The 23,488-nt window shown below is 37.6% G+C and overlaps 2 protein-coding genes across 2 annotated transcripts in view; both read left to right on the top strand.

Moving 5' to 3' along the window:
* Window positions 1–23,488, top strand: part of LOC124262878 — a 237,732-nt gene that overhangs the window by 2,623 nt on the left and 211,621 nt on the right. The gene's annotated exons all lie outside the window — the stretch shown is intronic.
* LOC124262879 (leucine-rich repeat extensin-like protein 3) lies at window positions 16,357–16,938 on the top strand. The gene has a single exon (XM_046697462.1). The coding sequence runs from the start codon at window positions 16,357–16,359 to the stop codon at window positions 16,936–16,938; it is 582 nt and encodes a 193-aa protein (XP_046553418.1).

The raw sequence follows: 23,488 nt of genomic DNA, 5'->3' as shown, positions 1-23,488 counted from the left end.
ATTGTAATTTCAGAATCAGTATCACTTCAAGTACCAGAATACCTAATACAACATTTTCATTTATGAGTAACATGTTCATGGTTTATAAAATTATCTTTACTTAAAGATTATGTTATTTCCAGGTCTTTGAAATCCAGTCATTAAAAATGACATAAAAGGTTTTGACAGGAACCGTTAGTTCATTATGAGCCAATAAGTCTCTGTTAAGCACCTGATGTTATTGCACAGAATGTGTGATATGCCTATAAGTTATTAAAGTTTGAAGGAGTCAGGAAACATCATTTGTAGATGTAATAATTATTAACAGCGCTTTTATGACTTCCCCGAAGTTTAATGACAGAATCCCTTAACAAGATACTCCCAGTTGTCTCAGAAGCCATGTTAGGTTAATATTTACACATGTGAAGTATCAAAACACTTGCATGTATCCAGATCTCGTCTACAAAGAAAAAGGGTTATTAACCTGCCAAAGTAAATGTTGTGTGATAGTGACAAGACATGAGTGCTAAACTCTTGGATGTGTTATGTAATTTTGTTGTTGTCTTTCTAAACAGTCTGGATTGTCTCAATGCCAAATTAATTTCATGTGTACACGTCTCATCGCCTTGAAAAGCTACAGAATTGCTTGTAATGCATTCAGCAATACTCCCCCAATCATGCATGTTTGAAGTATCAAATCAATCGGAAGAAATACAACTCCAGTTCAAAGTAACGAATTTCTATTCTGTCTGGTAAATTGCTTTACACTAGGCCACGTGGTAATACAGCAACATGTACAAAATGTAATGTATAAAATCCTGATGTTTGGAGCCAAATTTGGGCTAGCAGGCTCCAAGTTTTTACACTGATAGACATATAGACAAGTTTATTAAATGATAAAAGCAGATGTTGATGACGGTATTGAGGAAGTGTTTTTGTGAGCCAGCTGGCTGCCTGTTGTGATGTACAAGGATTAATTTCATAACCGTGGCGCGTGGTTTGGTGACGACTGTGTGAAGTCTGATCCTGCTGAGGATACTGTTATAACACTGCATGATCACAACTGACAATATGCCGACACTTAAGCATCACATCATAATTAAAAGATATCTCTGCCAGTTGTGTTCAGTAGTTCCTTAGAAGTTGCACATCTTAGTTTTCGAATATTTTTGAAGTATTTATTTCAAATGTCTCTTCTATGTGAAAGTCAAAAGGAAACAGATCAAAAGTTTAATTTTGTGATAAAATATTCTAACAGAGAGTTAAATAATCATTCTGTCAATCTGAAATTTATCAAGGTAGTTGCGCATTGCATTACTTGAGTTAAGAATAAGAGCGATGGGGGATTTGTGCCTGTCATGCCAAAGACACAGGTTTGATTCCCCACATGGGTACAGTATGCGAGATCCATTTCTGATGTTTCACACCGTGATAATGCTGTAATTTTGCAGAAACAAAATTCATGTAGATTCATGCAAGAAAACAGTTTCTTAAGAAACCATTTTTGGGACTCATCTTTCTTGGACAAAATTACCTTATTTTCCATGTCTAGTATGCTTGTATAGCACTATCTTTGCTTTCAGACCTCGAAGTTCTATTTTCCTTGGAGCCACACATATTTCCCTGGTAACCAGATTTTCAGAGTAAACATGAAAGAAATTTCAAAATGAAGTGAAAAACTGGTAAATCAGGCTTCAGATTAATGTTTGAAGTGAAAAACACATTATTACCTATCAAAACATCAAAGCATGCTTTTTTGGACATGAGAAGTGTTCTGAAGTTCGTGAACCCTGAGGGTAGAAACGGAAGCTGTTATGAAGTAATTGTACTCAGTGTATCATACAACTTGTACTAATACAAGTTGAGACCTGTTAGTATTTTTTGGTTTTATACAAGCAAACTCGTTTTCATGCAACAAAATATGATCTGGCTGCTTACAAACAAGAAATAAGTAACTGAACTGTTCAAAGCATCCTTAATCCCAAGTCACTCAATCACTAAATTGATTTGTTTTATATTATTTTATGTCGGGTAAAATCCTGCAGTTGCATTATCAATGATTATGGCACTGTGGCATCTTACTTTACACCACTGCCAACATGTGGGAAATCTGGGTAAAACATAGTGAATAGAGAACAGGGAATACGAGTTTACAAAAATGGCTGCTAGAATCTTTTGAATCTTAATAAGCTCTACAATCACAAAAAAAATGCCAACATGAGCCAGTTATTGTGTACTGGTTATATGAATAATCCAGCATGTCAGTCTTCCTGTCTCATGATGGTTTTCAACACTCATTATCATACAGGCAACTAGTGTGATGGTGTTGAATGTCTTGTATATATTATTGGTCAGAATTGGTCTCCTGCAACCTGCTTGTTGTAAGAGGTGAATAAATGAACTGGAGGGTCAGGTTTGGTGATTTTCATAAGTCATTGTTCTCCAAATATGTAAATCCATGCTCATATTGATGTCTTTCAGTGGCATTTAGAAGTTGTACATTGATGTCCAAGATATTTTTTATGGATTAAACTTCTTTTTTAATTTCTCTCATAACGTTTCGAGACCATTCCAGGTCCCTTCATCAGGTGAACTGGCCATATTGTCAGTCACTGGATTGTGTGGTCCAGACTCATGTGGCTGACCCTTATATGACTAATAGTGCTGAGTGTGGTATAAAACAACCCCCTCATGTCTGTATTGAAGGGTTTAGAATCAAACATAAGGTTAATGATGAATTTATTTGAATGTCATTCTTACAGGTCCTTGATATATGTCTGCAATTTTGCTGAGTTAGCACTTTGAAGTAGACAAATTTCATGTGTACACGTCTCATAAGCCTTGAAAAGCTACAGAATTGCTTGTAATGCATCCAGCAATACTCCCCAATCATGCATGTTTGAAGTATCAAATCAATCGGAAGAAATACAACTCCAGTTCAAAGTAGCGAATTTCTATTCTGTCTGGTAAATTGCTTTACACTAGGCCACGTGGTAATACAGCAACATGTACAAAATGTAATGTATAAAATCCTGATGTTTGGAGCCAAATTTGGGCTAGCAGGCTCCAAGTTTTTACACTGATAGACATATAGACAAGTTTATTAAATGATAAAGCAGATGTTGATGACCAAGTATTGAGGAAGTGTTTTTTTGTGAGCCAGCTGGCTGCCTGTTGTGATGTACAAAGATTAATTTCATAACCGCATGGCGTGGTTTGGTGGCGACTGTGTGAAGTCTGATCCTGCTGAGGATACTGTTATAACACTGCATGATCACAACTGACAATATGCCTGACACTTAAGCATCACATCATAATTAAAAGATATCTCTGCCAGTTGTGTTCAGTAGTTCCTTAGAAGTTGCACATCTTAGTTTTCGAAAATTTTTTGAAGTATTTATTTCAAATGTCTCTTCTATGTGAAAGTCAAAAGGAAACAGATCAAAAGTTTAATTTTGTGATAAAATATTCTAACAGAGTTAAATAATCATTCTGTCAATCTGAAATTTATCAAGGTAGGTTAGCATTGCATTACTTGAGTTAAGAATAAGATGATGGGGGATTTGTGCCTGTCATGCCAAAGACACAGGTTTGATTCCCCACATGGGTACAGTATGCGAGATCCATTTCTGATGTTTCACACCGTGATAATGCTGTAATTTTGCAGAAACAAAATTCATGTAGATTCATGCAAGAAAACAGTTTCTTAAGAAACCATTTTTGGGACTCATCTTTCTTGGACAAAATTACCTTATTTTCCATGTCTAGTATGCTTGTATAGCACTATCTTTGCTTTCAGACCTCGAAGTTCTATTTTCCTTGGAGCCACACATATTTCCCTGGTAACCAGATTTTCAGAGTAAACATGAAAGAAATTTCAAAATGAAGTGAAAAACTGGTAAATCAGGCTTCAGATTAATGTTTGAAGTGAAAAACACATTATTACCTATCAAAACATCAAAGCATGCTTTTTTGGACATGAGAAGTGTTCTGAAGTTAAGTGAACCCTGAGGGTAGAAGCGAAGCTGTTATGAAGTAATTGTACTCAGTGTATCATACAACTTGTACTAATACAAGTTGAGACCTGTTAGTATTTTTTGGTTTTATACAAGCAAACTCGTTTTCATGCAACAAAATATGATCTGGCTGCTTACAAACAAGAAATAAGTAACTGAACTGTTCAAAGCATCCTTAATCCCAAGTCACTCAATCACTAAATTGATTTGTTTTATATTATTTTATGTCGGTAAAATCCTGCAGTCGCATTATCAATGATTATGGCACTGTGGCATCTTACTTTACACCACTGCCAACATGTGGAAATCTGGGTAAAAACATAGTGAATAGAGAACAGGGAATATTGAGTTTACCAAAATGGCTGCTAGAATCTTTTGAATCTCAATAAGCTCTACAATCACAAAAAAAATGCCAACATGAGCCAGTTATTGTGTACTGGTTATATGAATAATCCAGCATGTCAGTCTTCCTGTCTCATGATGGTTTTCAATACTCATTATCATACAGGCAACTAGTGTGATGGTGTTGAATGTCTTGTATATAGTATTGGTCAGAATTGGTCTCCCTTAACCTGCTTGTTGTAAGAGGTGAATAAATGAACTGGAGGGGTCAGGTTTTGGTGATTTTCATAAGTCATTGTTCTCCAATATGTAAATCCATGCTCATATTGATGTCTTTCAGTGGCATTTAGAAGTTGTACATTGATGTCCAAGATATTTTTTATGGATTAAACTTCTTTTTTAATTCTCTCTAGCGTTTGAGAGACCATTCCAGGTCCCTTCATCAGGCTGCTACCCAGATAGCAAAGGTGTGTTGGGCCAATGTTGGTATATGGTTGGTTGGTTGGCCAACAGTTTGACAACATTGGCCCAACGTTATCTTAATGACTTAAAAGTAACGGTGGCTTTTGACACGTTGGTCCAACAGTGGGCCAACATTTGAAAAACTCTGCCTATTTTCCCTGATCTTACATCTATTTCACACAAAGTTGGGCCACCGTGGCCCAACATTGTGAATAATAGAGTGAGCACACGGCCATTTTTAGCCATGTTTTCTTATTAAGATTTTGATGAAAGTTGAAATAATTACACAGACAAAAAGAAAGAATCCATTTCCCTGTCTTTCAACTATGATGCAGTGAATTTTACAGCGTTGTTTTCTCCAAATTGAATACCAAACTTGTCATCATTGATAGCTTTACCTGATATTCAAGAGCAGCAGACTGACACTACATTTCTGGAGGCCTTCAACTGGTAAATATGCATTGTTATTTCTGTGATACTGAATTGCGAATATATTGTGAAATAATTAATTTAAATCATCATTTAGGCTAAAGAAACTGACACATACCGTATTGAAAGGTAATTGATTGAGTAGATAAAAGATTTAATTGACTCTTTTCTTTAGGTAGCCTGCTTTAACCACTTTGATAATCTCATTTCATTTTAAATTATTTAAATTTATTGTGTTTACTTTATTAACATTATGTGTTTGTCAGTTACACTCCTATTTCCATATACAACTCTCTCTATTATTCATGTTTACAACCAATAATTGCTAAACATCATCATATCAGATATATGTGTCACAGTTATAGTAGTTACACGTCATATCCAAATAAAACATTATTTGAACAGCATTCTAGAAGTTGGTGAGTCAAAAATGAAACATACAACTCTATGGATGACAACTTCTTCTTTATTGTATAGAGCGACGTTTCGATGTAGATTCTTACACTGTTATCAAGCTAAAAGTGACTACAACCAAATGATGAAAAGTATATATACATGTACATAGTATGTTTTGTCAAATAAACATAATTGGGAGCGGCCAGTTGGGGACTAAGAACAACAAATGGATCTAGTGATGAAACCAATTAACAAGGAAGGGAGGGGGGTGGGGTGTTAGGTTGTAACAACCTGATAGGGTGATTTGATAGAGTCTATAGTTTGATAAGTTCTTCATTAACCAATGGTATGTAGTGGGGTGGTGGGGTAGCCCAGTGGTTAAAGCGTTTGCTTGTCACGCCGGAGACCCGGGTTCGAATCACCACATGGGTACAATGTGTGAGCCCATTTCTGGCGTCCCCTGCCGTGATGTTGCTGGAATATTGCTAAAAGCGACGTAAAACCAAACTCAGTCAGTCAGTCAGTGGTGTGTAGTATGCTTGGTCTCTATTGATCAAAGGTTTGTGGCGGCTGATTTTGATGGCTTCCAAAAGTTTTCTTTTTCCGAAGTCCTGATTCTTGGTGAATAAGTTTTCGAATTTGTCAAACCAGCCCCCTAAAACTAAGTTTGGGCGTCATCTCAACCCTGACCAAGCACGCTAAGAACATTCCTCCAGCAGCCATGACCTAGAACATGAGCAGAACCACCTACAACATGTCTTCAGGAGCCTCAACCAGTAACCCACCAACTCATAGTCTGTTTGATTTCATTTGAAACCAATGAATTACTCACTAACACAAAATCGAATAATTGCAACAAAACCAAATTTTGCAGTCACATGAAAACGACAGACCAATGAAGAACTAATCAAACTATAGACTCTATCAAAGCACCCAATCAGCTTGTTGTTACAACTGGATCCCCCCTTGTTTATTGGCTTCATCACCATTCCATTTGTTGTTCTTAGTCCCCATCTGGCCCTCTCCCAATAATGTACCAGTTGTTACTCAATTACATGTTGTTGTTAATGTCAATCTGCTGATTGTCAAAACATACTACGCATATATATATACTTCTCATCATTTGGTTTTAGCTTGATAACAGTGTAAGAATCTACATCCGAACGTCACTCTGTGCAATAAACAAGAAGTTTTCAATCATTAAGTTGTATGTTTCAAATAAAACATAAGGTCAAATACTATGTCCTTTTACGATAGTTCTCGTCTAAAATTATGATATCTGACAGTTTCATGAAATATTTGGGTTGTTTTTTTTTCAGGAGCAGTTCGAAAAACCTGTCAGCGGCGACAGCCAAAAGACCTAAGACAAGAATATTTTCAAGAAATACAATAATGTTCAAATAACAATGAAAAAAAGAATTAAATAGTTCACTTGATTAACTTGTTGTGTTGTTTATATATGTTTCTGATTGCAGAGGCCAGGAAAGAGCTAAATGTTGAAATACAGTTGTGCCAACATAAGGCCAACTAAATCACATCGTTGGGCCAAGTATGGGCCATGGTTTAGTACGAAGGTCAAGAAAGAGCCTAATGTTGTAACACGGTGGTGCCAACACAAGGCCAACAAAATCACTACGTTGGGCCAACTATGGGCCATGGTTTTGTGTGAACTTTCATTCATTGGCCCAACAATGAGCCAACATGATGGGCCACTGTGGAGCCGATGAGCATATCCAAGTGGGCCCATCGTCAGTTTGACAACCATGGGCCAACCAAACCGGTGATTATGGGCCAACTATGGGCCAACATATCATTGCTATCTGGGTAGGGACATGAAAAATAATCACCCACTCCTTAACCAATCAGAAGCTGGTATTTTCATGTAAGTTAGATAAACAAGAGTAGCTCTGCTAACTACTCGTGTTATTGCACCCACGTGTACAGTGACAAATGCCCCGACATAGGGAAGTCGGCGAAGTCCGCTGTCTCTCCAACTGTTGTGTAAATGTAGGCCTGCTGGGTACATATTTCTCCCAGTGTGTCGGGGGAAATAATGTCACCATTATTAAGAAAGGTTAAATTAAATGCTTGAGGTGACGAGCTCGGGGGATATTCCACGTGAGTAATGCAGAAAACATCATTATTACCTGGGTCAAGTATGCAGACGTGCACTGCTGGAATGTTTCATCCCTGAGACGCTCAAAAACAAAAAGTTTGGGGACTGACTTAAAGAGAAAGGGGCGTTGAGAGTTTCCACTTATACACACGATTGTTTTCAGTTGTATTAAACTGTAGGTAGAGTGTTAAACAAATCTTATTCCTATATCTCATGCTAGGCCATATTATATCTCTCCAGGTCTCAGCTAGCTATATTTTCTGAAATATTTACAGATTATTTTTCAATTTTGATGGTGGCATAGAATACTCTTCTGTCAAACTTTGCTAATGCATGTCCTTATGATATTTGTCTCAGGCTGAATTGCTGCCTCATGGATTGTCCACCTTCCAAGAAATAAAACAGAATATGTATTGATTTATGTATATGTTTTTTTGTTAAAATAATACCATTGGTATAAAACTTTATCCTAAAGAAAACAAACAAGGATAATTTCTCAAAAATATATACTTCAGTCAAACAGCTATCATAGTTTTGCAAAGTTTATGGTAGATTAATGGAAACATTAAATAACTTTATTTTTGTAGAATGAGAAAAATCATTGGTCCTTAGCTGGAATGTTCCTGATAAAACATTTCTCAGTTCGTGTGTCCGTGTAACACAAGAACCATTCCTATTGTTTAGCATAAGCACCACTTGAACTATCATGTGTAGAAATTTTATGACTGTGTTTTTTAAGTGTGTCATGTAATATTGTATTTCATTTGATGATAGAAAATTTTGAAAAGATATAAGTATTTATGGTGTTCTGGAATTTAAATGAGTCAGAAAATTCCAGGCAGAACTATTTCATATTATAGTCAAGAGTCCTGCTTGAAATTTAGCCTGGATTTGTAAACTGTTGGCATTAAAGAATGTCACCTTCGACATCGATTAGAGACACTTATATCACAGAAAAACAGATTTGTTTATCTTTATTGGCTTCTCCAGGCACTTTTTGCAATAGACATACTTCTTTGTCCAAGTTAGAAGACGTTTTACACATGTGATTCTTTCAGATTAAATGTAAGTATATCAAAGAATCACTTCTTTGAGAGGCAGTTTTGGAAGGTGTATAGATGAAGGAACACCAAGTTCTATGGAAAGTCAACTTCTTTCGTGCAATGGGTGCGACATTTCGGTGTAGGTACTAACACCTGCTTGTTAATGGTGTTAGTACCTGCACTGAAACGTCACACTCATTGCAATAAAGAAGTTGACTATCCATAGAACTTGGTGTTCCTTTATGAAAGAATCAGTTGTGCAAGTTCTTTTTGAGTAGTATAAAATATTTCAAGTCCAACTTTCAGGGTTTACTGGAACTATGGGTATGAACATAAGGCCTGAGTATTACAAGCTGAGTCAACTTCTCTTGATTCATGAAGTTACTTGCTCATGTTCAGGAGCCTTGAAATTGGGGATTCAATGTTAAACTGAAGCATATTGATGACTTACACCTTGAACTTAGAGTGTGTTTGTTACCACAACAGGAATGTCAGTTATATATGTAAGGCAAGACCAATTTTATTTCTTGTTTTATGGATTTTTGTCCTCAGAAAACCTAAAGGCAGGAGGGAAAAAAACAACAACAAAAACACCAGTCAAATTAATATTCCTTTCAAATGCTGAAAGTATTTTTTGTTTTTTTTTGGCAATGAAGTGTGTATCGGGCCAAAAGCAATCAATAAAAAGTTTTGTTTTGGTAAGTTTACATTTTTGGCCAATAAAAACATGAGGATTTTATTTTTGGAGCAGGGAAAATTTTGTATTATATTTTTTTTCTTATTCTTGAAAAAATACGACTGGCGGATCCGTAAAACAAGAAATAAAATTGGTCTGGCCTAATGTTTGATTTTCATTTTTTATTTGTTTTAATGACGAACAGCCTTACTTGTTTTGTATTTGCCTGTATTCAACACTTGTTCATAGACACAGTATTTTGTATCAGCAAAAATCCTGTACTCCTGTGGAAGTTTCATAAGAACGAAATTCCACTCATTATTGGGTGGCATAATATATAGAGTATAATAGACAATGATGGGATGATGATGTTTCTGCCGAGGGTTGTTTGATTCATGAACCATCATCTTGAATGGATATTTGATTTGTCTTTTGGAAAACAGTATTTATTCCTCCTTGAAGTAGCGCAACTACCTCAGTTGCTGATCACATGTATATAAATAAGGCTGTTGACAATATGAAATCAGTGGCTGTTTAGGTTATTGTCTAATTTGAATTTATATGTGGTATTTACTCAGAAAAGAATGAAATACATTTGTTCAGTTTAAAGGAAAATCCTTTCCAATACCCAGCCATATGTAAAACACTTCCCTTTGGCATATAGAGCACACATGTTGCAAATCAGGCAAAGTTAAGCAATATAAGGCATGGAAAGTGCTTGGATAGTTGACTGTTTCCCAGCTTGTCTCTTGAGAGTTTCTAGGGCTTCGGTCCTGGGCATTATTGCACATGTATCACCTCAAGCAAGTGACTTTGTTTGTACTATGCCACTGTTTACACAGCAGTGAATGGGTACCTGGTAGGATGCTTGGGTTGCATACTTCCCGGGGAGCTGAGAATGAATATCTAGCAAACACTGATCCCAGGAATAATGTCCTCGCTCTTGGAGCATGCTTAGTAGTGTTGGAATTGGTTAAAATCTCATAATTGATGATTGGTTCATTACAACCGATCAATTATCGAAAATAATTGGTTAGCCTCATTATCAAATTTTTCTGGTTATGTTTGTTAATGCACAAAAAATGAAGAAAAAACAGTTAGCTCTTTTGGGATTTTTTCAAATTTCACATCTTTAAAGGATGACTAGTATGTTAGGAACATACATTTCCTGGAGTCTTTAAGATAAATTCAATCATGACTTGGAACGAGCTTGTCGTGCTTATGAAATGTAACAGACAAAACCAACCTTGTGAAAAATATTGTTAATGCAAACAAGTGTTCCAAAATTATTTGGGTTTTGATTATAAGAAAACATGATCGATTGCTTGGTTGTTTAGACAATGCGACCAATCTTCGATTATTTCAATTAATAGGACCACCACTAATGCTTACCCGTATGTGTGAAGTACAGCCTTAACTAAATTTATTTTCACATTTTTATCATTTATTTTATTGTAATAATTATTGATATTATTACTCCAAGTTTGAATTGCTCCCTCACACCCTATGCCTGTTGTAAGACATGACTATTGACTATAGATTGATGCATTTCAGTGTATTCTGAGGATGTAGATCATGGTTCATTACATCAATCACTTGTTTATCTGGTCCAAGCTTCATGATTTACAGGCCTGTGATGTAGCTGAAACATTGCTGATTATGACATTAGACAACAGACAGAAGACGGAGCCAGTCTGCCAGCTGCCAGTCTCCTTGTTTAACATGTGTAACCCTATGATAAACAGTTACAATGTCCATCTCATGTTTACATCAAAGTCATCCCGAAAAAGTGTTGTCTGTCTTGTAGGCTTATAAGTCATTTACAGAATTTATTATTACACATCCAGTTGGTGTTTATTGGCCGTACTTGCCAGACATGCTTTCCCCTTGTGCTGCTTGACTTGTTGCTGTGAAGTCCTTCATATCTCACAGGCCATTAGGCAGATCTTGTTGTGGGGAGGAGGGTGACGCCCACTCTCTGACCCATATACTGCTTTATTACAATAGGAAGGATTGTCTTGGTGGAAAGGAATTTTCATCATATTATACCTTGGATCCTTGTGGGTTATAAAAAAGACATACATATTTGAGAATTCATGTTTCTGTTACTTTCTTTGTGGTCTTTGTGTAAAAGGTGTAGTGTTTAGTGTAAAAATATTCTGATGTATGTGAATTTTGGAAAATATTGCATTTTCCTCTATATTGTTGTGAACCTGATTTTTTTAAGGATTTATGTGCACTATACCTACTACTTACATTCTTACTTTTGACAACACTGAAGTACTGCACAAAGCTTGAAACACTCTCACTCACTTCACTCGCTTGCTCACTCACTCACTCACTCACTCACTCACTCACTCACTCACTCACTCACTCACTCACTCACTCACTCACTCATCTAAGATCCTCCCACCTCAAGCTGATACCCTGTGATGTAACCAAAATACTGTTCAAAGGGCATCACCAACTCTTACTTGTTTGTGACAAGAAGCCTCCTCAATCTAAAATATATATACAGATTGACATCCTTGAAAGTATACACACATTTCCTTCTTGTTTTTATCTATTTCTACATCATATCAAATTATGAAGAAGTGGATCATTCACTTTTATGAGTGATAAATCTGACAGTGGGAGCATAAAGCCCCCATCCTACCTTGTCCTTTTGCAGCTTTTCAAGTCACAGGTTCATTTACACTGAAATTTACATTTAACACATGTTTAATGCATTGCTTCACTATACAAAGTGGTTAGGAACATCAAAATTACACATTTGGCATGAACATAATGATATTCTTCTCAAGAGAAGTAAATAAATGCCTTCTTTTATAAGATATGGCAGATTAACTATATAGATATGAAAAATAAACAGGGAATTCCTCGCAGCAATCATCTGTGAAAACAGTGTCTTGTATTACATGACCTTGACATTCGATACTGACCATCCTATTCTCAGTCATCTTTAGTACTTATGCACTCTTGTTCATGGCGCTGGGAACTCAACAGTCCACCTTTAGCCGTGTGTCAACAATCCTTGTGATTCCTGCAAGATAACCAACTTAGGATTGATATCTAATCCTGGCCCCCTCCAAGCTCTCAGTACACTGTGGTGTTAACCCATGTACACAAACTCATACCTAAATGTTGGGTGTCTGATAGCACCATGCTCTGTCTCTGGGATTGTCAGCTCTTGTTGGCTAAAGTGGTACAGTGGCTGACACCTGCATCATTCCAGACTTGCTAAACGCGGCATAAAACCAAACTCACTCACTCCTCCTATGTGAATTTGACTTGACATCATGACATGGCATGACACTGTTGAGGGTGGCGTCAAACTCAACACAAGAGTGCTATGACTACAACAAGAGTTTTGCATATGTTTCACTACCAAACAGCATAAATACTTGGAATTAGAGTACTGTATTTCATTTACAGTTCATGAATATAAAATTTTTGGTAATGGGCCACAACGTTTTGTCAACTAAAACAATACTGTCTTCCTAAAATGACTGGAAAATGAAAAGTATTGAGCCAGTATGGTATGATATAAGGTGCTCCTTTGATCTCACTGAAATTGGAATTAACAACTGATTTTTGTTGTTGTTTTATGATTCGCTAGACTAACAACTAGTCTCTGAAATGAACATATTTTACTGAAAAAAGTTCATAGTAAAAAAATATAATATAATGAAAAGGAGCCCTGAAGCTGAGGAAATCTAGACTTGCCACATTTTCTAGACTTGCGTGGGCTTTCTTGGATATATTTGCTTCAGGGTCTGTACGACAGACTATGATTCATTCTGCTATATGACTACTATTGAATCTGTTCACACATATAGATATAGTGATGTAGCAGGAATGTGCTTACAACCAAATGGTTGGTATTGTGAGCATCAGTCTATCCAGTTGTTATGTATAGGTTAACCACCCTTACAAGGTAGCCCCAGCAGAGTTTGTTTAAATAACTACCGTAGTGAGGGTGGTTAAACGGCTTACACCACGAGGGCATACTTATTTAATGTGTGTGTAATGGATTAGGCATGATGAAGATTATCGAAATGAGTACAATTTTATTGTTTTTGAATAGAAATAATTGCCCTAGGGCAGTTAATCAGTTATGCTAATAAAACGCTTCCAAGAACAATGGACATAACTTTCCCCAGTGGTTAAAACAATGCCGAGTATCAAGTGGGCAAGCCTGACCTCCTCATCCTACTAGTCACCTCTTACAATAAGCATAGTGGCATCTTATGGAAAGCATCTGTTGCTGGAGATTACTGCCCACCCAGATCTTCACTGGTCGCTAACATTAGAGTATGGCCTTGTGGATTCACCTGTTAAAGTACAGGTGTAATCAATCACCTGTTATCTCCAGGTGAGACTTACATTGAAAGTATTTCTCCATTATGGTTGACAAGAATATTCTGTGCATGTTCTGTACTATTGTTATTCTGCAATGGGTTTTTTATGATACTTTTTATTGTTTAATACGAAGGAAATGAATATCTTGTCCCACCATGGGATTCCAGGTCAGATCCCAGCAACCTGTGCTTGTTGTACGACTAAATAGATCCGGTGGTCCGACTTGTTGATTTGGTTCAACTTTACCTGATAGTTAGGGTCACTGCTCGTAACATCACCCATTGGTTTGTCTGGTCAAGACTCAAACAACCCGTGAAGATCTAAGTTAGATAGAATTGGTTGTCAGCAACACATACTTGTTGTAAGAGGTGACTAATGGGATCGCGGGGGCTTGGTTGACACATGTCATCATGTCCCAATTGTGTAGATCGACGTTCATGCTATTGATCAGTGGGTTGTGTGGCCCAGACTTGATTATTTAGAGACCATCGTCATATAGCTGGAATATTGCTGAGTGAAGCGTTAAACAAGAAAGAAATGACTCCAATGTTTACCGACTGTCATCATGTTGCTGAAAGAAAGTGGCACTAAGCAAGGATATAAATAGAATTAACATTTTTGATATTTTTGACTTATTTGTTTTGTACTTTGCAAATGTTTTCCATCTATTATGATGTTGCCAAGATGTAAAAAGTGAAATAAGGAGACATTTAACTGTCAGTATTGATTTGCAGTAAACTATGGAAGTGTGAATGTCAACTTTGGAAGCAAAGAAATCTTAATTTTGTAGAAAGCATGGACAATGTCAAGAACAAGAAAATGTTAGTGTTATGGTATGTTAGAAAAATGGAAACACACAATATGTAGGGCCTAGGAACTTCTTATTTGATGATATGTACTACCCATCAACAGTTTAGACAGATGAATTGCACAAGGATCCTGTATCAATTTTCAGAAAAGCATGTGCAAATATCATGCATGTGAATAGATGCAGTTTGGTGTAAAGTTTTGTTAAGAATTTGCCAATTTTCACTGAGTTTCATTATTTATTGAACTCAGGAAAATAATTTTGTCAATGTTACAAATTTACTTTACAATACATCAGTTCATGTGTAAACAGTACCTTTAAACATCATGGAATATTTAGCAAAATCTAGTTCAGAACAGTTGACTGAAGGAAGTGGCTTCATTTACACAAGTGAGTCTAAACTTTTGATGGGTAGTATATGTACTAAAATACAGCAGGCATGGGGCACTTGTTAAATCATAGTGAGCTTTAACCACTAGGCTACCCCACAACCCCTGTTAACCATAAGTGATATTACTTCATTACCTTGGTTAAACACCCGGGCATATGTTTCTTTCTGACACTCTTTACTGTTGGCATTGTATTGCAGAGATAATTAAGGGGAAATTCTGTACATTAAAACTACCCAGTGGAGGCTCAGTGTGTGAGACACCAAACGTTTTTAGGCCCCCATTTAATTAAAGTGTGAGCAGGGCATAAGGAACGTACCCTGCACTATTAGCATATTCTTTTCCAGATTTTGTTTTTCCAGGTGGACTTTCTGTAAAATATGACTTTAATTGACAAGGTGTGATCAGGACAACTACTGTCTTCTCAAGTTTCAGTGTTAAAAGGGTGAACATATATCTATACACAACAAAAATATAAATATGTTCATTGTGTAAGTCGTGATCCTGAAGCTATATTGAGGCACGCACTGGTGTTGAAAGTGTATCAGTATGTGACTGTGTATTAATATTTTTTTATGTTGAATTGACTGAAATTAGTTACTTAAATAGACTTTGAACATACAGGAACAATATGAACAAATGTTTTATAGTCTTTCATGTTGTGTGTTTTAATCATGTACATGAATAGGTCATTAAAGAAAATTACCTGAACAAGTGTTATATCCAATCCCTGTGTGGTGTTGAAGGTCAAGATGACATAGATCAGGGGTATTTTGTGGCCTTGTTGACTTTCCCGAAACAATGACATTTACCAACCTGTAGACACTTGATGTTGTTATGCATGGAGGGACAGTTTAAAACTCCTGCAGGGGTGAGCCCAAACTGGAAGAAAATACACTGATAAAAGAGAAGTATGATGGAAGAATATTAAAAAAACTCTTCTAATCAAGTGTGTCAAGATCAGATGCTACCCCTAAACCGAGGGACTAAACCGAGTTACATGTTGTTTGGGGCAACCTTATAATTAAGACTTACAACTTTTGAGATGGTCCCTTGTGTCCAGGGCTTAATTGCAGGTGGTAAAACATGTGCAAATTTCAAGATATTTTAAGGGTTAAAGAGAATGAGGAGCCTAAAGGTGACTCCTGAATGTATAATTCAGGGAAAACAGCACTGGAATGGTGGATTTGTTTATATAAATAATTGCTGAGATGAAATTCTTTTGAAAATGAGCTTACAAGGCCTATTTCAACATTTCTGCTCTATATTGTTTGAGTATATGAAACCAATGAATTCGTACCAAAGGCCACAACATTTTGTGTTATGGATCAGGTCTGAATGGTTCATTCCACCTCCAGCTCTCTTTTGGTCCACTCCACTCCCACCCTATTCTGGTTCATCCCACACTCTTCTGCTTCACCCCACCCTCTCTTGGTTCACTCCACCCCACCCCCACCTTCACCTGGTTCACCCACCCTCTCTTGGTTCACTCCACCCCCCCCACCACCTCCTGGTTCACCCACCCCCTCTCTTGGTTCACCCCACCCCACCCCCACCTTCTCCTGGTTCACCCACCCTCTCTTGGTTCACTCCACGCCACCCCCACCTTCTCCTGGTTCACCCACCCTCTCTTGGTTCACTCCACCCCACCCCACCATCTCCTGGTTCACCCACCCCACCTCCACCTCCTGGTTCACCCACCCTCTCTTGGTTCACTCCACCCCACCCCCACCATCTCCTGGTTCACCCACACCTCTCTTGGTTCACCCACCTCCACCACCTCCTGGTTCACCCACCCTCTCTTGGTTCACTCCACCCCACCCCAACCTTCTCCTGGTTCACCCACCCTTTCTCCAGTGTGCAACATTTACACTGGTCCTGTGGTCTCTTGCTAGTAAAAAGTTCATCGGGACTAAATGATAAGATTGTAGTGGTCCTTTTGGCCAGTGAATGTTTTAAGTAAATTTACGAATGTTATTTTGGACCAGTGAAATACAGACAGGACCACTAATTATTGTCCACTCACTGGTCTGGTGGTCAAGTTGGATTTATTCCACCCTACCACATCCTCTCCTGGTTCATTCCATTCCACCCCACCCATTCTTGGTTCATTCCACCTTACCCTACCCATTCTTGGTTCATTCCATTCCATCCCAACCATTCCCGGTTCATTCCACCCTGTCCCACCCATTCCTGGTTCATTCCACCCCAACCATTCCCGGTTCATTCCACCCTGTCCCACCCATTCCTGGCTCATTCCACCCTGCCCCACCCTCTCCTGGTTCATTCCACCCTGCCCCACCCTTTCCTGGTTCATTCCACCCTGCCCCACCCATTCCTGGTTCATTCCACCCTACCCCACCCATTCCTGGTTCATTCCATTCTGGTTCGATTCCCCAACCATTCCTCCCATTCCACCCTGTCCCACCCATTCCTGGCTCATTCCACCCTGCCCAACCCTCTCCTGGTTCATTCCACCCTGCCCCACCATTCCTGGTTCATTCCACCTTCCCCCACCCATTCCTGGTTCATTCTTCCCACCCATTCCCACCCCACCCTGCCCCATCTCCTGGTACATTCCACCCTGTCCCACCCATTCTTGGTTCATTCCACCCTGCCCCACCCTCTCCTGGTACATTCCACCCTGCCCCACCCTCTCCTGGTTCATTCCACCCTGCCCCACCCTCTCCTGGTACATTCCACCCTGTCCCTGCCATTCTTGGTTTATTCTATGCTTTTCCACCCATTAATGGTTCACTCCACCCCACCTTTTCCTGGTTCATTCCATCCTGTCGCACCAATGCCTGGTTCTGTTCCAGTTTTATTTCCACCATGTCCCACCCATTCATGGTTTATTCCACCCCACCCCACCCATTCTTGGTTCATTCCACCCCACCCCACCCATTCTTGGTTCATTCCACCCCACCCCCACATTCTTGGTTCATTCCACCCCACCCCACCCTGTCGTGGCTCATTCCAGCCCCACCCCACCCTCTTTTGGTTCATTCCACCCAACCCCACCCTACTTCACCCTTTCTTGGTTCACCATACCAGCGGTTTAGAGGTTATCAACATCTGTTGATGATTGAACATGTAGTACGTCAAACTTATAAATCCAAATCCAAAACATGTCAAGTATTTATGAAAAACTGACAAAAATACAATATTTTTAGTCATGATTCTCATGCATCATTATAATCGTGTGTGGGTGTAGGTGTGCTGAAGATGGAGTTACAATTGGATCTGAAATTATTCATAGCTTTGACATGATCAGTATTAGGTTTCTAATGTCAATGATGTTTTTATATGGCATATGTTATTCCACTCTTGTTATTTCTAATAACTTGGCATCAGGTTTGATTATTTATCCATTATACTCCCACTGAAATACTGTGGTGTTGGGTTTGGGTGGACGTTTTGAAGGTCCACTGTGAGTGTGTTGGGAGAACTGTAATATGAAACCCTTCAGCCTTTGTCAGTATAATGCAGATGCATTACAATACTTCTGCAGATCACCTCCAGCCTCCGATTGAATCCTTAGTAACGTCTTTGTATCATGATCATATTGAGCTCCCTGCTTCTGAAACATGGGGCGCGGTGGGGTAGCCTAGTGGTTAAAGCGTTGGCTCGTCACGCCGAAGACCCTGGTTCGAATCCCCACATGGGTACAATGTGTGAAGCCCATTTCTGGTGTTCCCCGCCGTGATGTTGCTGGAATATTGCTAAAAGCGGCGTAAAACCAAACTCAGTCAGTCAGTCAGTCTGAAACATGCATACCACCCACACCAAATATCAGTCCAATGATTTAGTAAGCTTCATGTAGTTTTAGCACCCCTGTATAAAGCCAAAAGCTTACATGACACTCCATATATTATTGTGGATGTGAGTTTAGTGAGTGAGTTTAGTTTTACGCCTTTAAGCAATATTTCAGCAATATCACGGCAGGGGACACCAGAAAAGGGCTTCACACATTGTACTCATGTGGGGAATCAAACCTGGGTCTTCAGTGTGACGAGCGAACGCTTTAACCACTAGGCTACCTTACTGCCCCTATTGTGGATGTAATGTCCTATGGTGCAAAAGGGATATAAAACTGTACAGTGACTTATAAACAAATTGATGTTCCTACTACTCGAACTGTCAGAACAAATGCAAATGTTTGTGTATTGTTTTTATGAATACCCCAATTGGTAATTTTCTAAGCACCCAAGAACATATTGTGGCAAATATGGTATATGTGAACACTGTCAGCAGTGTTGGTCCAGTCAATCATTTTCATCACATCTGATTGGCTTCAGTTTAAAGCCGAGGAAATTATCGTGAAATGTGATGGATTAATTTATTATTAATTTTATTCAGATTAGTTAATGAGGTCAACACAGTTGAATTGAGGTGCATGAAAACACAAATATCTAACAACAGGTTTCAAGGTTACTGTAGTTGTAATGTTTCTTGTCAGATGTTTTTGTGTTGCAAATTGTTGGAAATTATTGTTTTATAAATGTACAGTTTTTGATGTTATTTACAGGAAATATGCTAACAATAGATACTGGAATGGAATACGTTTCCTATTTTAATTAATTATTATTGATTGCTTCCGTGACCCAATGATCAAACTTGAAATTTGGACCAATTTCCCAACCCTTTCTTGAAAAGCTAATAATAGTCCGGCCCACAAAGATATCTTCCGAAGATCTACGGTGTAGGTGAAATCAAAATCACCATTCTCCACACCCGGTGACCACATACTCAATCTCACTCCGTCTCAATCCTGCCCGGAATTTCCCCCATTGAGAGCTGACAATCACAAGTATTTGACTGTCTTGGCCCTCAATGATGGCTACACTTGTGTCGTGCCCTTGACAGAGTAAAGAATTTGAATGCGAAAAATAAACGTGCTTGTTTGCGGCACAAGCATGGAGAGTGACATTGTCAATTTTGGCTGTTTGTGGGGTCTCTGGAGGGCAATCCTTGGCATCAGCTATTGTCTGCTGTGGTTGTAAACAGTTAATTATTGGGCCTATGTAACAAGTTAAAACAATATACATATTTGTCTGTGTTAGTTGTAGGGGAAGCAGTATGTGGAAACTTATATAGAATGAGATGCTCGATCAGGAACGAAGGAATGACTTTGTAGACAATGGCTCATTTTGTTGTGGAATGTTCTGAATTGTTCTGAAATAGCAGGCAATTTCTTGGCTGGGGAATATATTTGTAGTTCTATTTTTTGTGTGTTTTTTTTATTTCTCGATCGATGTGATAAAATTATCATCTGTATTGCTAACAGCTTCAAGTGTCATAATGTCATGCAGTAGGAAATAAAGGATGGCATCTTTCAGAAATAACAAGCAGTATTAGTAAAGATTTCACCTTTCATGATTGACATGATTCACATGAAGTATTAATAAGAACTTCAACTTTCATAATAAACATGAAGCATTAATAAGGATTTCACCATTCATGCTTGACATGAAGTGTAAATAAGAATTTAACTTTTCATAATTAACATGAATTATTAATGAGGACTTCATTCTTCATAATGAACTTGCAGTATTAATAAGGACTTCACCTTTCATAATTAACATACACTATTAGTGAGGATTTTACCTTTCATAATAGACCCGAAGTATTAATAAGGACTTTACCTTCCATAATAGACCCGAAGTATTAATAAGGACTTCACCTTTCATAATTAACATACACTATTAGTAAGGATTTTACCTTTCATAATAGACCTGAAGTATTAATAAGGACTTCACCTTTCATAATTAACATACACTATTAGTGAGGATTTTACCTTTCATAATATGAAGACTTGAAGTATTAATAAGGACTTCATGATATTGCTGAATGAACTTATCATAATGGACATGAAGTATTAAAAAAGGACCATATCATAATGGACATGAAGTATTCAGGACTTACCTTTCACATAATAGACATGAAGTATTAATAAGGACTTCTTTTTTCATTTCATAATTCAGCCACATGCAGTATTAATAAGGACTTCACCTTTCATAAATAAGGACTTCCCGCACCTTTCATAATTAAGTATTAATAAGGACTTCACCTTTCATAATTAACATACACTATTAGTAAGGATTTTACCTTTCATAATAGACCCGAAGTATTAATAAGGACTTCACCTTTCATAATTAACATACATTATTAGTAAGGATTTTACCTTTCATAATAGACGCGAAGTATTAATAATAATCTTCACCTTTCATAATTAACATACACTATTAGTAAGGATTTTACCTTTCATAATAGACATGAAGTATTAATAAGGACTTCACCTTTCATAATTAACATACACTTTTACCTTTCATAATGGACATGAAGTATTAATAAGGACTTCACCTTTCATAATTAACATACACTATTAGTAAGGATTTTACCTTTCATAATAGACATGAAGTATTAATAAGGACTTCACCTTTCATAATTAACATACATTATTAGTAAGGATTTTACCTTTCATAATGGTCATGAAGTATTAATAAGGACTTCACCCTTTCATAATTAACATACACTATTAGTAAGGATTTTACCTTTCATAATAGACCCGAAGTATTAATAAGGACTTTACCTTTCATAATTAACATACACTATTAGTAAGGATTTTACCTTTCATAATAGACCCGAAGTATTAATAATAATCTTCACCTTTCATAATTAACATACATTATTAGTAAGGATTTTACCTTTCATAATAGTCCCGAAGTATTAATAATAATCTTCACCTTTCATAATTAACATACATTATTAGTAAGGATTTTACCTTTCATAATAGACCCGAAGTATTAATAATAATCTTCACCTTTCATAATTAACATACACTATTAGTAAGGATTTTACCTTTCATAATAGACCCGAAGTATTAATAAGGACTTCACCTTTCATAATTAACATACATTATTAGTAAGGATTTTACCTTTCATAATAGACCCGAAGTATTAATAAGGACTTTACCTTCCATAATAGACCCGAAGTATTAATAAGGACTTCACCTTTCATAATTAACATACACTATTAGTAAGGATTTTACCTTTCATAATAGACCTGAAGTATTAATAAGGACTTCACCTTTCATAATTAACATACACTATTAGTAAGGATTTTACCTTTCATAATAGACCTGAAGTATTAATAAGGATTTCACCTTTCATAATTAACATACATTATTAGTAAGGATTTTACCTTTCATAATAGACCCGAAGTATTAATAATAATCTTCACCCTTCATAATTAACATACACTATTAGTAAGGATTTTACCTTTCATAATAGACCCGAAGTATTAATAAGGACTTTACCTTTCATAATTAACATACATTATTAGTAAGGATTTTACCTTTCATAATGGACAAGCAGTATTAAAAAGGACTTCACTTTTCATAATGGACATGCAGGACTGATAAGACGACCCTGTTCAATCAATGTAGAAGGACACTGGTGGTTTAAAGACACTGGATACTTGAGAGTTCAGTGTCTGGGTTTTGTGCACACGTAGCAATTACTGGTGAAGAGGCGTCTAATCAGAGCTTATGGTGGCAGCTGATTAGTGGTCTGGGGAAGGTTGCTGGGGGTCCCTGTCACTGATTGGTTCGGTCGCCAGTGTCACAGCTATCTGCGTGTGAGATTTGTACCTCACTAAATGTGGTTAGCTTCAGGGCGACTCCAATAGCAGGACTGGCCAGTTCTCAGTGGAGGGCTTGGTTTAGTCTGTCGTAGAGACCCTGAAGTAATATATCCAAGAAAGCCCACGCAAGTCTAGAAAATGTGGCAAGTCTCTGAAAATGAAGAAAGTCTCAGGGCTCCTTTTCATTATATTCAGAGACTAGTTGTTAGTCTAGGCTTGGTTCTGCTCAAGTCTTCCACTCGTCTATCGATGTCTCATTCTACAGAACTTTGTGAACATGTTGATTCTAGACCAGCAAATTTGTTAATGTTACCCCATATAATGGGACTTCATGTGTATTAGATTTAGGAAGAATGTTTGGGATGGCCTGGGTAGAGAATTGATATGGGAGGTTAGGGTGGGGAGAGCTAGGAGAGGGTGGGTTAGGGGGAAGATTTACCGATGAAAACAAAGGATGGATTGGTTGGCAAGAATGGACCAGAGGGTTAGGTTATGTGAATGTCATGATAGGGTGGGGTAGGGAAGAATATCAGGGAAGTGTTGGGTGGTGAGAACTCACTGGAGGTAGGGATGGGGGAAATCTTGTGATAGGGTTGAGTGGAAAAATTGTCACAGGAGAGTGGGGTAGGGAGAATCTCATTGAGGAGATAATCTTATTGGAGTGATTGAGTTTAGTTTTACGCTGCACTCAGCAATATTCCAGCTATATGGCAGCGGTCTGTAAATAATCAAGTCTGTATCAGACAATCCAGTGATCAACAGCATGAACATCGATCTACGCAATTGGGATACGATGACATGTGTCAACCAAGTCAGCGATCCTGAC

This window comes from Haliotis rubra, unplaced genomic scaffold (genome assembly GCF_003918875.1).
Source record: "Haliotis rubra isolate DU_JTF1 unplaced genomic scaffold, ASM391887v1 Scf86, whole genome shotgun sequence".
Lineage (NCBI taxonomy): Eukaryota > Metazoa > Mollusca > Gastropoda > Lepetellida > Haliotidae > Haliotis > Haliotis rubra.
This window is presented reverse-complemented; position numbering and strand designations above follow the sequence as displayed.